At 40.0% G+C, this 18,802-nt stretch overlaps 1 protein-coding gene across 1 annotated transcript in view; it reads right to left on the bottom strand.

The window, feature by feature from the left end:
* Nucleotides 1-18,802, bottom strand: part of LOC136876459 (acetylcholine receptor subunit alpha-like) — a 1,223,921-nt gene that overhangs the window by 902,844 nt on the left and 302,275 nt on the right. The window contains exon 2 of the mRNA XM_067150449.2: nt 10,775-10,908. Coding sequence (XP_067006550.1) covers nt 10,775-10,820 — 46 coding nt within the window. The 5' untranslated portion in view covers nt 10,821-10,908. The remainder of the gene's footprint in view (nt 1-10,774; nt 10,909-18,802) is intronic.

Below are 18,802 nucleotides of genomic sequence, written 5' to 3'. Positions count from 1 at the left end.
AGTCTGACGGATTCGTGCTACAGGTTTAAGTACAAGTCCCTCGTCATAGTTTTCTGGAAAAAAAGAATTATCCTAGGATGCGTGACCCTGCTATTCCACACCCCCTGTGAGGTTAGCATGGTGTTCGACATTAACAAATATATTTTGGGGAGCCCATAAGGTGCAGTTGTGGTTAATTATCAGGCCATTTAACGCCAGTGTCTAGATACCACAATCAAAACTGAACCGTGCGATGAGGATCATTATCAGTGAGAGCGTGAGTACACGTAGGAATGAAACTCCTCCAGTGGACACTCTTGAACATGCGATGGACGCACGATGTTAAGAGCCTTGTCTCACGAACCACCTGCCACACAGAGCTCCGTGGCGATCGGACGACGGTGTTCACCATATTTGCTTCTTGACAAGGCTGTTGGATGTTCGTAGTCTGTCACACCATTCCCTACGGACGTTGCAAACGGTTCCATTCGTTGCGTTACGTTTACGGATCTCTGTAAAATTCCTTTCGAAAGTACACGATCGTGATGTTTTCGTGCTTCCAGTTTCACTTCAGAACAAATGTACGTTCTTCGAAGCTTAGTCATTCCTGGGCCATTATTTCAAATTATCTGCACCTTTAAACAAAATAACAGCACTGAATTATAGCCACCGCTGTATATTGATTTACAGGACAGATAATTTGTTCTCGGTGTCGTATATTATGTCGAAAAATAGCCATCTTAGTGCAGATGTGGCAGCTTCACTTAAAAAGGGTTAAATCGTTTTCAGGTGAAAGAACTAACCATATGACAGAACTGTAATTCCCTGCTCTCTGCAAAAATGCGTTAACCATTCCGCTAGAATGGCTAGGAGACCAGGGCAAGATTAACTTTTCTGAAGTCATATTTTCATCACTTCTGTCTGAGAATTATGACTTAAGATAATATATCCGAAAAATAACTTATGAGTTTGAAACATTCTGTCATTTATGACATTGGCCGACAGAATACTCTGGGTATTGAGTGGTATTATAGTAATCGAGCCATTGTTCAGTAGGTGTCTTCCAAGATAACCAATTCAATGTCAAAAGAACTGAATATCTTCCGTGCTTTCTTCGATACAGCGGAACAGTTTAATGCGCGTAGAGGGTTTCGGGTTTGAATCCCGAGCACGATTACATTTTTTAGATTTTCATACGAGATTCAAGTCTGCTATAAAATATGTGGAGCGAAGGTGAATTGAAACATATTTGTATTTAATTTGCTTATAAAAGATACTTCAATCTTGTGAAAAAATAATTACCTGTTATGCTGAGAAAGATATATCCATGGATGCTCATCTGTGTCATGTCGCACTCTTTCATATGTGTGTTGCCCATTTTTCGTAATTGTCACTTTTGAACGTGGTTTTGATCATAATTAAAGAACTACTGGAGATATTTACGTGACGTTTTGCTTGACTGTGTATTTTGTTTATTTGAACAACATGGTTTTGGCTCTGAGGATCGTAAATATTTAAATTCAGTACAGTAATTGAGCTCTTGAAGATATATATAAGAGTGAAAAATTAAAAAAAATTGAAAAGAAAGAATTACATGCAAGTTATGAAAGGAAAGAAGAATATTTCTGCAGGAATATCTGAGAAATGTTTGAGAGTGATACTTTAAATCATTTCAGCATAACAATTAGTTAAATGTTCAGCGAACTGTGGTATGCATTGCGCAAACCACATTTAGCTCTAATAAAATAATTTGAAAATTTTGTAACAAATCTTCTGGTCTTTACCAAGCTTCCTAGAATTCTTAAAATTATTTCATAAATGGTAATGAACGTGTGCTAAGCGTGTAAAATTTTGTTCAAGTAGCGTTTATAGTTGCCAGAAACATTAGTAGTCGTTTCTTAAATTTAAGCCCACTTAATAATGCAGGGTTTATTATAAATGTTGTCATACCGAGAATCACTATCTGAAGGAAGAAACAGTCTAAAGTAGACGTGTGAACTATACAATGTGTGAACAGTCGCCAGTAGCATAACGATATCAGCTGCCGATGATATTCTAGTAAATAATAACTGCAGAACTCTTACACAGAGGTACATGGGTACCTTTAAACACGAGACCGCTTTGGATACCCAGTCCACGGACCTTTGTCTGCTCGCACAAGGCTATAAATTAACTATAGTGTTTGTACCTTATCTTGACTTCATTACAAATATTCCCGTTAATCCACATAACTGAGTTCAAGCACTGAATAGGGTCATCGCGTTTATCGTCAAGTCAGTAAGGCTCGTGCGCGGATCGTAAAGTTTAAATTCAGGAGCGCTCTAGTGCTAATTGACGCCACTGTCCTGGAGGAGATCTAGGCTGATCCTTTGAGCTATTAAATCCCGCCACGAGCGCAAACCACAGTAAAGTTGAGTACATTTAAGGAGTAATCATTAGTGAAGTGGTTCTTCACATTCTTACCCAGCTATATCAAGCTTTGTCACTCTTCATTCTTGTCAGGTGTTATGCATAGTTTCATGCCTTCTATTGCCAGATATCCCTTGTTAAATATACTAATCCTAATAGTATCTGTAAGAAACAGATAAATGCAAGCTTTTCCTAACACAATGATAATGAGAGGGCGGCAAGTCATACGCCTGAAACGAACTCACACGGAGAGTTTGCTGGATACCAACTTTTTTGGGCTTTCGCGAGGTAGATTTACATGGGTACAAAATCAATATATATTAGGGAATCCTCTCGAATTAGCTTTAATCATTTAGAGTTTTAGCGTTTCTATTTTCAAACACCACTTGCAAGCCGTCATGTAAGAATTCAGGGTACCTTACTCGTAGCTAAGAGGTCAAGATGCTGGCTGCGTGATGTGAGGTGCGCACATACTAATCTTCACGCTCATTTATTTAATTTTAAAATTCTCTCTACTCCCTGCTGCTTAAAACTGTATGTGGATACATCCTTTTATTGATAACGATATTAATAATTCACACATGTTATCAGAAGACGTATCAAATCAGAAATAACATAGGCCTACAGTTAAAAAAAGAAATGAAAAAATTAAACGAAGGAAGCTTCGCTTCGATGGCGACTTGAATCAGTGCACCGTACAATACTCAACAAGGTCACCGACCACTTCGCTGGGCATTAGGCTCATACACACAAATCCCGTCACCTTGTATCCAAAAGCTCAGCGTTTCTACCGCCTGAGCTATTATACCCGGTAAAACAAATTATTATTATTATTATTATTATTATTATTATTATTATTATTGGCGTCGGGATGTAGCGACCCCATTGCCCAGTGGAAAATCACTGCAAGCAGCCACCAGAGTATTGGCGGGAAAACCATACCAATTTGAGGGAGGAGGAAATGCCTGCCCTCAGCACTGAACACCTAGGGAAATGCTGGCAGCAGCTCTAAAATGCTTAGCAACAGGCTACGGTATCTAACAAGTCGGCTGTAAAAACTCTCCGTGACATTTTCATGGCATGATATTTTTCGAATTTAGTGCCAAGGCTGGGGCGCCCCCCTAGGCGACGCGCGTTAGCGACGCCCGGTCAACGTGAGAAGTATGCAAGGGTTACCGTCGCAGGGGCGGCGACGGCTAATCAAACTAGCCCATACAACCCGTCTTGCTTCACTCAACGTCGGCACTATGTCTCGGCAGTACAGTGAACTGTCAAAGGCTCCCGAAAGGAGACAGATCGATGTCTATGCGATGCAGGAAACACAATGGAGTGGACAGAAGTCGTACAACATCGGATGTGTGTACAAGCTGATATACAATGGCAACTGTGGAACAACCAGTGGCGTTGGTATTGTTGTGTCAGCATTGATAGCTGTATCTCTGATGTGCAGCGGTATGATAATCGTCTGATGAAGATTATCTACATCGTAGATGAAAGAAAAGTACACTTTTTCAGCGAATACGCCCGTCATTAATGTTTGCCTGGAGCAACACACGATGTCTTCTGGAAGATGCTTGAAGAGAAGACGAAGTACCCTTAGAAGACTACCTCATTATCGCCGGTGATCTAAACGGACATGTCATACACAGGAAGAAAGATCATGCAACCAACGATGGACATGGTTTCGGGAAAAGAACGATGATGGCCAATGAATCCTCCGTTATGCAGAAGCCCATGACCTGGTCATCACGAACACCTGGGTCAAAAAGCGTGATTCACATTTAATTACATATTACAAGGGCAACGCTGATCGATTACAGTGCATCCTGGTCAGGCGTCGAGACCTTAAAGACGTGTTAGTCACAAAGTTTGTACCATCAGCAACTGTCGCAGCGCAACATCGACCAGTCAACTACAAGTTGCGTATCAAATCGCCGAATCACGAACACGCCTTTCGTACAGGACCAGCGGGAATCAAAAGGTGGCGCATCAAGGAAAAGGAGGCCGATGTCATCACACGAATAACATTACAATCCATTACTACAGTCGAAGAGAGTTGGATCAAACTGAAGGAGGCTGCTCATGACACCGCATGTACCGTTCATGGACCCAAAAAATCAGGACGGCGAAAAATTGACAAAGATACATGGTTTTGGAGTGATGAGTTCGGAAATGCAGTACGAAAGATAAAACTACTTTACCGTGAGCTTCTTGCCGACAAGGCACTGTTTCGTTAAAATGCTTACAAGATAGCCCGTAGTGATGCAAAGAAGATCATAGCTACGACAAAAACGATACATTTTGCAGGCCTTTATGCAAAACTAGACATATGTGCGGGCGACCGGGCATTATACCGACTCACCAAAGCGAGGCATCGCATAACACAAGACATCCAGCACTTCTATAGCATTAACGATGTAACAGGAAATATATTGGTTGATTGGAAAACGGCAAGAGAGCGCTGGCGTAGCTACCTCAAGATCACCTCAATTGAAGAATTTCACCACCCACAATCCCAGTCACTGCTGCTGTGAAAGGACCTGTCAGAGACATTGATATCGAAGAGATCAGGGCTGCTTTAAAATAAATTAAACCGGGGACAAATACTGGCCCAGACGAGCTTACGGCATAACTCTAGTACTCTCAACAGGGGGGATGCAGCAGAATAGTTAGCACTATACTTCAAGCAGATCATTAAAGAGGGTCGAACACCGAGCGATTGGCAACGGAGCATCACTGTACCCATCTTCAAAAGAAGGGGAGCCCAGCTGAATGTGCTGATTACCGACCGATCCGACTTTTGTGTTACGTGATGAAGGTATTCGAACGGGTGCTTGATAAAAGGATACGCGAGATCGTTGAGCTTTCCAGAAACCAAGCCGGATTTATGAAGAATTGTGGCACATCGGATGCAATCCATGCTGCACGTCTCTTGGTTGAAAATCATCTTGAGAAGAACAATCCGATCAATCTAGCTTTCCTGGACTTTGAGAAGGCCTTGATCGCTTAGCGCATGACCTCATATGACTATCATTGCAAGAGCATGACATACCAGAATACCTTGTCAAGTGGGTTCAGCTACTTTATGTAGACCCATTGAGCTGTGTTCAGGTCGCCGCAGGATCATCCAGTGGCTTTCTCATCACCGGCGGCGTTCACCAAGGTTCAGCGCTGTCACCGCTCTTGTTCATTCCAGTGATGGACACTAACATCAGACCTGCACCGTTCTTTGTCATGGTCATTTCTCTACGCAGACGATATAATGTTGGCCTCTGAGACCCAGGTTGATCTTCAATCCAAACCCAAGAATGGAGCGATCAGCTGACACAACAGGGCCGGCGCCTAAATAAAAAGAAGACTGAATATATGATGTCAGATCCTCAAGAAATCTGAACTATTCAGGTAGACGGTTAGGACCTGCCGCGAGTGACAAGATTCTGGTATCTTGGCTCCACGATCACTGATGATGGCCGACTTATCTAAGAGGTCGACGCAAGGATGTCCGCAGCCTGGATGAAATGGAGAACAACAACCGGCGTCACGTGCGACCGGAAGATAAAAGATAATCTCGAATCAAAAATCTATCGTACTGTCACCCGACCTGTTGCTCTATATGGTTGTGAATGTTGACCGACTACGACTGAAACAAAGCGTCGACTGGGTGTCTTGGAGACAGCTAGCGTCACTAAACTGGATTCGCATCTCCAATGAATCCATCAGATAGAGGTCTAGCGTAGCACCGATTCAAGAAAAAGTGCACGAGAGTCGTTTACGATGATTTGGGCATGGACTAAGGGCAGACGCCGACACTATCGCAAAGACAGGTTACATGTTAGAAGTCACCGGTAGGAGACCAAAAGGACGACCAAAATAGTGATGAGCTGATACTCTTCACAAAGATATGAAGAGCGTCAATCTGCACCCTGACAAGGCCCAGGACAGAACTAAATGGAGAAAACGAATCCATGTTGCGGATCCCACCACGAGGAGAGATAAGCGCTGAAGAAATATTGTAGACGTGGTGCTAATAAAACAGATGAGCTCTGTAGTGAAAATGAAGTGATAGACGAAGCGATCGCGAGTAAATCGTTGTTAACGTATGATGTGACGATTACGTACTCGCATCGCAGTGTAAAGTATCTGGCGATTATTTATGGATTACATTTTACTTACTTGTTATGTTCTCTTATACAGAGGGTGGCGATAAAGTACGACCAAACTTTCAGGATACTTTCTTCCCACGTACCAGAATAATAATTTTAAAATATTATTACATTTTCTTTTGGAAATATCAAGTGATCATAAACATGTCTTTCTATAAAATGTGTGTCGCGATGTTACCTAGTAACCGTGCAGGCTGTGATGTGAAGTGGACATACAGATCCACGGTCTGTGCAGCTCTCAAGGTACTGTTACTAGGTAACATAGCGTCACACATTTTGTTACACGACACTATTTCGTTACACACATTTTCATATGACTCACAGCTCTAAGACATAGTTAGGCCAAGAGAAGATAATTCCTCCAAACTTTGCCAGACTTTGTTGACATTACCATTCCTTGTATCCGACGGTGGAAAGCTTTGCAGAGACATCTCTGACGAACCAATCTTTCCCAAAGAGAAAACACTATTAACCGGAACGGGCTAGAGTCAGGATTTGCAGTACCTGAACTGTATAATGGTTAAGTATGGAACTCTTGCTCCGTACGGTGGGTAACCTGTTTTGTTCTGGTTTAGAGCCCCTTCTATTAAGGAAAGTAGGGAAGCATCACCCTAGAAATCTATGAACTGGATCCAGCTGCTCACAGTAGAACTCTGTCAATTGTACGTTCATTTCAGCCCACTTGGAGAACTCCACCTTCGAAATTAACCTTTTTGCTTAAACAAAAGGTACACAGGAGGAAGCAATAAAGAGCAATTTCATACATCATACCTTTGCAACTCAAGTGCTCTCCAGCCAGCTCCGGGCAGCTAACCTGCAAGTGAGCCGAATAACTGCCCTGAGCGAGAGAGATGACGGAGAGACAGAACAGATAGGTCAGGCAGTTGTTCACCCTAATGAGCAATGTGGGAAAGACTACCTCGCCTAAAATTACCATGATAAACATGCACTTAAACATATATTGAACTTAAGTCTTTAAAAAATAAAATATTTTAAACATTTGAACAATGGTGATTATTCGTAGCTGCCTCTGTGGATCAGTGGTAGAGTGTCGGCCTCCAGATCCCAAGATAGCGGGTTCAAACCCGGCAGAGGTAGTCGGATTTTTGAAGGGCGGAAAGAAGTCCATTCGACACTCCATATCGTACGATGTCGGCATGTAAAAGATCTCTGGTGACACATTTGGTGTTTACCCGACAAAATTAATTAAATCTCAGCCATAGACGCCCGAGAGAGTTTCGGTTTACTCGGTCTGCCATCTAGTGGGCCCAGAGTAAAACGGAACGTCGAAATTGACTAGCAGACAGCCAGATGGCGTCAACTTGAAATGTCTGCAGACAGTCGTAAAATTAGAGTAAATACAATTTTTCCTCCCAAAATCGAATCAAAATTCCGATGTTTCCGATTTTAACATATTTATAAACAAAGGTAATTATTATATCAAACTATAAACATAAATTATATTTTATCCCACCAAATCTAAAAGAAAACTTTGATATTTTCAAATTTAACAGTTTTAAATACGACGTTCTTATTTTAACGTGTAAAGCTTGTTTTAGAATGTTAAACCAGAGAAATTATTTAAAGAAATATATACACGGACGTTATTTTATCTCAAAAATTCAATAGAATTTTGATGTTTGAAAGTAAACACAAACAAGTGTAAATATTAGTTTTTCTGTCTCATATAGTGTAACAAAAATTAAAATTTGAATAACAATTTTCTTTGTACCTCCTGGATGCTACCAGTTTAGTTATGTTGGGATAAATGTTTAGCACTGATTGTATGCGTAATATAGCTTCTAAAGCTGCATCTGTCATGCATTGTATTTTAGACTTATTAAGGTTTTTTTTATTGAAAATATTTGCACAAAAACATACGTCGAGCCAAACATTACAAAATATCGACATGTCTGTTCATATAACCGTGGGAACAGTTACTGCAACAAATGTTCATAAAATCGTAGATAATGTCTTGTAGAATACTACTGACTTTTGAAGATTGTATGGTACTGTAACCTGATCAACACTCTGTGGTAACCGACTACGGCATCTTCAGGCAGGATGAAATATGGTGTGATAAAAACCTTCAATTCACTTTGCGTTTCCTCCATTTCTTTGAACCACCTTTCGAACTTTGCGAAAAACAGAGAGAGAGAGAGGGTGGGGGGTGGGGATGGCTGGCCAATTGGTGGGGAATACTGTAACCTGAGCACTAAGCCGGCTCAGAGTACTCTGGCTTGATGAGCGCGGGTTGACAAGGTATACTTTGGGACAAGACATGACGGACTCGGTTCCTGGAAGCGAGGTGGAAGCCAGCAGTCAATCATACCCCTCACACTGCTGAGTTAACGAATTATAAATGACACTTCCTTTGGTGTGGAGAGGTTGCCAAATCACCTTCTTACACAGACTCCTCAGTCTTTACCCTTTCTTCGTATCAAGTAGAGTAGACGATTTGACAATTGTGGCGACAGTCGACGTGGTAAATCTTATAAGCCGCTAGTAGACACTGGGCTGCAGCTGGGGAGTTCGTCATGTTTTGACCCTAAGAACATGTTCTACATTACAATACATTTCCAGAACCTGTCATCAAGGGAACTTTCACGTATGTTAGCATGTCGAAAGGAAGCAAGTTTGCGGTTTCTTCATGTGACTGTTGACATCGTGATGACAACCATGAGGTTGTAATACGAACAAAAGGGACATGATATTTAATTTCAGAAACTAGCTCCGGTCTAACAGCGGAATGGAGACAAGCAATGGATGCGCGCAGTCACGGGTGGCCCAGCCTCTTTGACCTAAGCCATTTCCAGTTAGTTTTGAGCTTCCTAGAAGAAGGAGGGCATCTGTATATAGGTTCCGCACTAACTGTGGTAGGCCTGTCTCCACACTGCATCAGCAAGGCTTCAGAAACTCCCCAGTATGTGATATTGGAGTGGATTAAAACAGCATTTGGCAGGCTATGATTGTCGGGAGAAACTTACGGAACCTGACCGCTATTGATGCCATAGCTAGAAGACTTGAACAAGCAAATCTAGATCTGTGTTCTCCCTGTATATATTACGTCCGTGCATTTTTTGTAAACGAAGTTTTTAATTTGTTTGTGAGCCATGTTATATAGACCATACGCTTAATAATAGGAATCATATAAAAATTCCACATGGAATTGCCGGGATTCAATTGTCAGCCACTCTGGTGAGGAGTCAGTGACTATGCCACTAGGTCATTATGAGCCATGCAAATTTCACAGTGGATACTGGTTAGTTCATTCTGGAAGCAATCCTTGACTTCCTTAACCTATTTCAAGATAGTGGAGTAATGTTGCAATTGTGGCGTCGGAAACTACGAGGCTTACCGACCAGCGTAGATGCTAGCAAGACCAGCTCAGTTTCTAACACTCAGAGTCATCCTGATCAAGGTTTCTACTGAACGCTGGTATCTGCATTATTTAACCAATGTAATGCTGTCTCACGCGTTTCCTCAGCTGCTGGTAATACAATCAAATTATTTCCACGACAAAATTTAAGAGTCATTCCAATCGTAATTTTTCTGTGGTATACTTCTTGTTGTGTTTTAGAGAATTTTTGATAAGTAGTACCGCTCCAGCTACCATGTTCAGGCATTTAGCTTTGATACCATGTGAGCTGCCTGCGTGGCGTTTCACTTTACCAGATGGCAGAATGGATTTCTGTTCGTCAGTGCATCGCTGATCCTTAATCAACTTTGTTGGGTAAAATTCGAACGTGTTGGCAGGAAACTTCTACGTGCCGACGCCATACGTCGTAGGATGCCGAATGGATTTCTTACCGCCCTTCAAAACTCCGCCTACTTGTGTTGGTATCGAACGCACGATCTTGGGATAGGCTACAGAAGCCGATACTACCACAGATCCTAAGAGTGAGGTACAAAATAAGACCAAGAACAGTTGCAAACAAGAATGTTTTTCTAGCAGCTCAAAGAAAATTAATTGAAAATTAATCAAATCTGCTTTCCATATTGGGGTACAATTGTGAAGAAATCTACGTACCACTCCCGCATGAAGCAGCGAAACTGTAGAAAAAGCACTTCTAGGAGGTTGAGAATGGACTTTTAACCGACCTCTCTTCTCAGTCTACTTTCCTGAATCCTCAGTTCAAAATCAGTGTACAGGAGGGATTGATGGCGATATCACGTGTTGTCATGTTTCGTGAAAAGAACAATAAGAAGCTGGTGTTACTGACCTGAGAGGACGGCCAGCACGAGGATCATGGCGCTCGGCAGCCTCATGGTCCCGCTCCGCCGCACTGCCACATCGTGACGTCAGCAGCGACCCGGGCCACGTGCCGACACGCCTGCGCAGCGCCACATGCCACCTCTGAAACAACACGTCAACAGATGAAGTATACAAGAATTCCATTAATTCATACAGAATATCAATGCATTAGGAACCTCGTCTTGCTATTTGAAAAATTTGGCAAAGAATTCAACTTCTAAATAGTTTCATTAAAACTTTAACAATGTTTTATGCAGGGAACTGTTTCGTTAATTTCATAATATGGTACAGGATGAGTGAATGGATCTGACAAATAGTTGAGATAGGTGACAGCAGACTGTATAACGTAAGAGTTTTGTCTGTACATTGCTCATAATTTAAAAAGAATGGTATTTCTGTATCAGTCGTGTCCACAGTAACAAGGAAATGCACTTGTTAATTTTCCGTCATTTATGTATGTACTGTATATATGTATATATGTATGTATATATTGTGACCGTATTCTTCTGTCAAAGTAGCTGTTTGTAGGGTTGTGCGGTAAGAGTCTGGTTCTTTTTGTCGGCACGGCACGTGCTAGCTTTCCGGAGCGAGGCGGCGACATGTTTCGAACGAGAGGGGAGCGAACTAGTTTGGATCAGAAAATAAAATAAAAAAGAAGCAAAGAGAGACGAAATAGCAGGAATATGTACACGTACAGCTGCACCTTATAAATGTAAGGAAAATATTATTAGTAATGTCGACGGCATGATATATTTGTACTTACGAATGTGTATAAATTTGAAATTAGACTGTACAGTGGTAATGCTATCATGTTTAAATTAAAATATTGGTATCTTAATTTATGTTTGATCCTGAATGGTGTACGTGTGGAATTTAATAAGAATTAAAGGAGCTGACAAGAATTCAGTACCTGAACTGACTTGTACTTCCGAAGATCATTGGGGGGGAGGGTAGGGTAATACTTAAAGGAAGCCATACGCGTGCTCATTCTCTTTTTATTCTCCATCTACACTCATTACACTGGTCAACGAGAACGTCGTGGGAGGACGTCATTCGATATTCAGTTGTCACCAGGGACCGTGAGGACGTCTATCCAGTGTCTATCCTATACTTGGGAAATTGTGCCAGTCTCTACTACTACGATTAAATGTACTCGACCAACAGAAGTCGAATGGATGCGGATAAATAATAATAAGTACGTGTTTTTCAATGTCAATTCGTAGGACTGTGCCTAGATCTCTTTCTAATTTATTCTGTACAAGTTTCAGCGAAATCATCTGGAAGTGTGGAGCTGAAGAGGACCTCAACAGCCTACATCGCAAGGAGATTGGATTTACTACTGAATTCTACCCATATTTCACCGTGAGCTTCTAAATCTGCAGACCGTCGCCAACGGAGGAGTTATGCAGAAATTTCAACCCTAGACAGGTCAATTAAGGACGTCCAGAGCTCAACATGAAGCCTATAGTATAAATTAAGTCGACTACGTCTTTATTTATATCTGTTCTCTGTAGTAATTTATTTCTTTATATATTCTTTTGGTGTGGTCTCACAATCTAGTAGTTGATCTATTCCTTATATTACTTAATTTAATTGTTCCCAAATGTCGGAGTTAAGAGGTGTTCGAATATGTGAGTCATATTCCTAACCACGTGTTACAGAGTTCTGAAATAATGAATCATTGAAAGTTTATCTATGTGTTATCATAACCATCCTTTCTTATTTAATGAATTTTACTGCATTAGTGAGTTAATCTTTGCCGTAGGAATTTACTGATATTTTCCATATATTTTTCGAAATTTCGGTGATATTGGACTTACATTCGTACCTCGTGGCAATTGTAGTATGTCGTCAGGATGTTAATTCTGGAATAAGATCATGAATTAATTAGGAGTACGTGAGTATAAATACATGATTTTGAATGGTATATTTAATCATCGAGACGAATTTAATGAAAGTAAGACTTGTTTCTTGAACGATAGCATATGTTGTTACGTGAATTTCTGACTGTATGTTTGTGATATACATTTATGGAGAATGATACGTTGTAACGTTGTAATTGCACTATGAATTTATGGTGAATTAATATACGCGATAAGAGTCGTCTGATAGTGAATTACGACGTGTTTTGCACGACGATATTTTTATTACTTGATATTGAAGGTTGATGGAAATAGATTATAGTTCTTCGAGAATACAAAATTGTAGTCGCTTTGATAAAGTCTTCTGATGATGATAACAAGAATATGTCAGCAGGTGTACTCCAGAATTCTGACTTAATTTCTATGAATAGATTTATTCTGTTCTAAGTCGTGAAATTGATTCTAAGTCACGAATGTTTGTGTGAATATTTACTAGAAAATGATTGAATTTGGACGTAGATTCTCAGATGAATATCCATATCAGTCTGTAGTTCGATACCAGGCGAACTCACTTTAATCGCACGAATTCTTAACCACATGGAGACTTCATATTTTCAGTAATACCTCAGAATGGAATTCACTAGAGAGTGGGAATGTTAATTCATACGTGGACATGATGTAAATAATGTAAATAGTTCTTCCATAGAATTTTTCCTGTAGTTAGTGCGTAGAATTAGTCAGATTTTGTAGTTATTAGAAATGTCTTGTAAATTTCAGTTGTATGTGTGGCATTGACAGATGGAGTAATCACTGATATGTTAGTTACTTATAATTCACGTTTTTGACGGCTTTCAACATCGATAAATTTTGATTTGATTGTTTTTTAGAATTATTAATTTCGATTCGTTATAAATGACCACTCATGAGGAGATAATTGAGAGTAATTTAGAGCAGATATACTCGACGTCTCGATTTAATTTTTACTTCTTTTATAAAGCACATTCAAGTAACATGGTAACTGTAATGAATATTTTCAAGAATGTAACTTCACTAAAACGCCATTATGAGGATATATAATTTTGTGAATTCTAAATATTTCATATTCCAAACACTCCATTAAAATTTAATGTATTTTTCAGATTTGTTCTAGGAATTACATTCGACGGCCTCGTTTTTTTCAAGATTCAAAATTTAAAATTGTTAAATAATTCGCTAAACAAAAAATATATGTTCATAAATCAATTCTGTTTGAATTGTAGGGCAAATAAGTCGAATGTAAGATCCCATTTGTTTTAATTATTTTTATGTCACGTCAAGAATCATCAGTAATTTAATTTAACGTAGCGATCATTTCTCACAATCAGAGCTAGTCAGGATGGCAAAGTATTTTTTTATTTTTTGAATAAACTATGTTATAATTCGACCTAACATCGATTATTTTCTTATTTCCGAACCTACTGTTTAATCCTGCCATTTGTGTTTATTCAGCCAGTCCTGTCATGCACGAACTGAGCACACCTGGAGTGTCTCTTGTTTTCCGACTTGTGCCATTCTGTTCAGTCATTAACAAATGATATTTAACGCAGAAATAATATTGTGCAACATGACGCCAATTGTGAGGGCGTGATGCCACATAGAACGCGGGAACTCAGAAGGTGATTCCCTAGGTTATGCACAAGTGAGAAAGGATATACGTGGAAGGGAGAAAGAGAGATAAGAATTTGTTTTAGGAAGCACCATACCACCCTAACAATAATTTTAAGCGGGAGCAGTCAGGTTCACCACACCACGGGAATTGAGCGATATCTCCTCTATCTGAAGGTTTTCCAGGATAATAAAAATGTGGAAATTATCTCCAGAATTTTATGAAGCCAATGATACGTGTAATGCTGTTAACAAATAATTAGATTATAGCTACGTAATAATCCGACCACCGTGGGAAACTGTTTAGTGGCTGCATACCAGACTCAAGTGTGTTTCAGGGGGCTTTTCCTGGCGTCGCGTGCCTTTTGCCTCCTATAAGAGCTGAGAGATGTGGAAGGAGGGGATTCATTCGACGATAAGACCGTTGCTCGCGCGTGTCACGCGTCTGCTTGTATTTACGCCAGAAACCTTTGTTTAGGACAAAGACTATGAATAATAAGTGCAGATGCGATAACTTTGATTCAGTGGATCGGAGATCTATAAGCTTTCCGGTAGTAATTCAAGTGTATGATAATATTTAGACGCTTTGTAGTCAGGTCGCGAGTGCCCAATTAATTGACGGTAATGTAGAGTTCATTATGAAGCGGTAAGGGTGAAGTTTGCGAAGTGCAGAAGAAGCACTAATAATAAACTAAAGCAATCGGTATTATTCCTGCTAGACTTACGAGACTGGATCAGTTGAGCATGCAATAGTAACAATTGCCTCGAATGACTCAGTGTTGGTTTCAATTTTGAGGTAGCAGATAGCTAGTACTGATCCCCATTTCAAAAGTGAATAAAATATATCGGGAGATGGTATGCTGTGAATAAATTAGGTATTTTATTCTAATAAAGACCTGTGGCGTGTACAAGAGACGTGTGTTACGACCTTCCGGCCACAACCACAAGAAGACGACCAACGAGCCATCCTTACAGAAGAAGACATCATGAACGAGCTACACATGGAGACTGGACCTAGAGGATCGACCCAGGACCATACCACTACCATGACGGGTTAAGCAGGCGCAGTTCAACCCGGATAGAGAGATGAAGAGGTCTCCAAAATGATAGATAAGTGAACCATACTCATAAGCATGTGTTAGGATCGGGGGGTTGTTGCGCAGAATACAGTGATTAAATTTGTAACTATTAGTAGGGGACGTGATTACAGCCCATCAGGCTATTTATTAAGATGATTTTTTATATATTCAAGTGTAAGGCATATATATATTTATGTAGCAAGCAATGATTAAGTTACGTTATGTGATAGGAAGTAGTGTGCCTAGTATTACGGGAGCTTGTTTGCGTGCTTTAGATTAGCATTCTTTAGTATCTGGCGTCGGATAAAATTTACTTGTAACTAAGGATTACTCAGGATAGTGTCTCATTTCTCTCTATTGGGGAAGGATAGTCAGATCTGCGTAACATAGCGTCTGCATGCTGCCTAAATTGACTTTTTAATGCTTGTATTTATTTAATCGACTACGGGTGAAATGAAACCACACCGCAGGCTGTGTCATTAATATTTGCGACCCCGTTTTACTCTGTCAAGCAAGGGCTTGAACCCTAGACCTAAAGGTTACCAGGAACACGTCATATGGATTGACGGTGATATTTTATGTGAATAACAGGGCAAAGTACTTTATATGTTATAAATGAGGCCCATGGCGGTCTGTTACTTGTGTTGGATATATGGAATGTGATGTGATTCCTCACTCATTGTATGGCCATTGGTTTGTCAGAAGTAGACGAGAATAAAAGCCCTTTTGTAAAGTTGTTCAGAGCGCACGGAAATTAGGCCATGGGCCGCTGGCTGCCGTGTTTACATTTTTGTAGCGAAGGGAGGCGCTACTGGCGAGACAAGGAGGTCATTGCCTAGCCCTGCACAACGGGGAGTTGCGGCCATTTTTAAAAGGCAAGGTTGTGAGGGATTCTTTCTTTTTCAGGCAAAGACGTATTTGTGACAGCGATTCTTTCTCTTGTTTTTCTTTACTGGTCAATAGAGGTTAAGTATGATCGTGGCACTAAGGAATTAGTTGTGTTAGTATATCTTGTAAATACAATGATTGCTTAATGGACCTGAGTTCGCATCCATGTATACTTCTATGCAGGATAGGGAGAGATATGCATGTAGTGGTAGATTTATTTTAGTCATAGCTTGTAACAGATGGAGTTGCTATTTGTGTATGTGTACTTCCCCAATATGTGAGGGAACCCATTGTAATAGCTTTATTTCTGCGAGAGTGTTCTGATCCTAGCTTTATGTCTTATATTTATAGGTCCGATGGTTATTCCTTAAGGAGGAATACACGTTTGGTTCACAGATTTATTCTTCAGGACCGAGTCATCACTGAATGTAACCTTGAAAATTATGAATATGTGCCTTTTCGGCAATTGTTTCTGGCACTACGAGTGCGATCGATTGTAAATAGGATAGTATGATAACAAAATTCTTGCTTATTTGATTAATCGAATATGCTTTGTCTAGTAAAAATATGAATCATAACTGAGTTCCTCATTTCGTAATTTAAAGTAATAGAATAATTTCCTAACCCCATACTCTCGTCGCGAGAACCCACTGCAGCTAGGTTGGTGCATTTATTTAGTAACATGTAAGCAGGTAAGTTCGATTATGCATTGTTATTTATGCCCTGTAGGGTATAGTATATACGGGCGCAGTATGTATGTATGTATGTATGTATGTGTGTGTGTGTGTGTACGCGGATCACGAGAAAATTGTTGAAGAGAATTGAATGAATATTGGTATGTAAAGTGGGGGAATGAGGCTCTACAATCTAAGCTATAAATAATGTTATTCACGCTGAGTGAAATGGTAGTTTAGAGACAGGCCTAAAATTTAATTCTCAAATATCTATGTTATTAGTGGCCCTGTCGATAAATACTCCATAACTACAGTTACCGATATATAAATTTAAATTTCCGATCATTTATGTCATATTTTTACCGTATCGGCTATGATAACAGAGATATTCATGAATTTCGATTTTGTTGCTAAGTCCATATCAACGCTGAATCACAAGAAAATGAATAACCTGAATTTTATAAATTTATGTAAAGTCAGAGAACAAAGCACTACAGTCTTACCTATAAATAATATTATTCACGCTGAATTAAATGGTAGCTTAGGGAAAGGCGCCTAAAACTGAATTTTTAAATACCTATGTATGAAAGAAGGAAAGACTCCCTTTACATTAGATGCTCTAATATCACAGAGTCGAAAGAAAACTAAATTTGAAGGAATACAATATAGAAAGCTCATAAAACTGATCAACAATAACATTACATTGACCATTGTTGTGATGTGATTTGTCTCTCTTGCTCCCACTCTTCTCCGATGGATGGAAATTCTGCTGCGTCCAGAGTACAACAGCATGCCTGAATATTGGCGAAAGTAGCCGGAGAGTTTCATAACTTTGCACATTCTATATGGTGTCCCGTCAACGACGTACTGCAGCTACTTACAGCAAGGAAAATTGTAAAGATGACTATCGAAATGAGAAAAGGTCGTGAAGGGACGTATTGAAAGGGGGAAGAAGGACTCCCTTTACACTGGATACCCTAATGACAGTCTAAAGAAAACTAGATGGGTTACAATATCGGAACTCGATACTTGGCTTTCTTTCATACCGGAAGCAAGAGATCAAATCAAGATCAGCAGTAATACAAAACGTCACGACAAGCCGCTTACTGGGAGAGGCATGACCACTTATGTCCCTCAGAATCTGGGGAATAACATGAGGGGTTTGCAAAAGATTATAATTATGCATATCCTAAGTATTCAGTAGTCTATATAAATTTTTAGGGGGTCCGTTATCTGTAATTTTTGTCAACTTTTCAGATATTTATCCGTTTTTGGTCAACTCAAGACCGTATCAGTATTTTGTTTTGCCTTCCTATCGTTTTGTCTGTCTGTTCCGCCATCACGGCGAAACTACTGGATATATATATCGACCAAACTTCATATAGTATACTCATCTAGTAGCTGGTTTAGGTATACATATGCCTTAAAGTCACTGAAGATTTTTAGAAAATTCAGAACAGGTTTTTTCAACTTTCACTTATACTATTGATTTTCTGTAAAATCCATGGGCTATACGGGAAACATCCCTTCATCTTAAATAACTTTAGTCATGTGCATAATTTCGTTTACTCTTCAAATGAAGAAAAATACCATTATCCGCAGTTTCATGTTCTGCATTGAGTGATAGACACCCGCGCACACCGAAAACGAACCTACCAGTTACCATGACAACCCGCTGGCTGTTTGACAGCAGGGAAGTAATGTAATGCCATCTTCATCATTATTCCTGTAAACCAGTGGTTTTTCGTTGGGTAGACGGTGAGAGAGACGTTAAGGGGTCATTCTGCGGGATATTTGCGGAGTAGCGTCGGAGGTTACAATCGTCTTCGAACAGCACTAGGGGTGGGTA

Source organism: Anabrus simplex, chromosome 1 (assembly GCF_040414725.1).
Source record: "Anabrus simplex isolate iqAnaSimp1 chromosome 1, ASM4041472v1, whole genome shotgun sequence".
Taxonomy (NCBI): domain Eukaryota; kingdom Metazoa; phylum Arthropoda; class Insecta; order Orthoptera; family Tettigoniidae; genus Anabrus; species Anabrus simplex.
The sequence above is the reverse complement of the archived record's forward strand: the minus strand, read 5'-3'. Positions and strand labels throughout refer to the sequence as shown.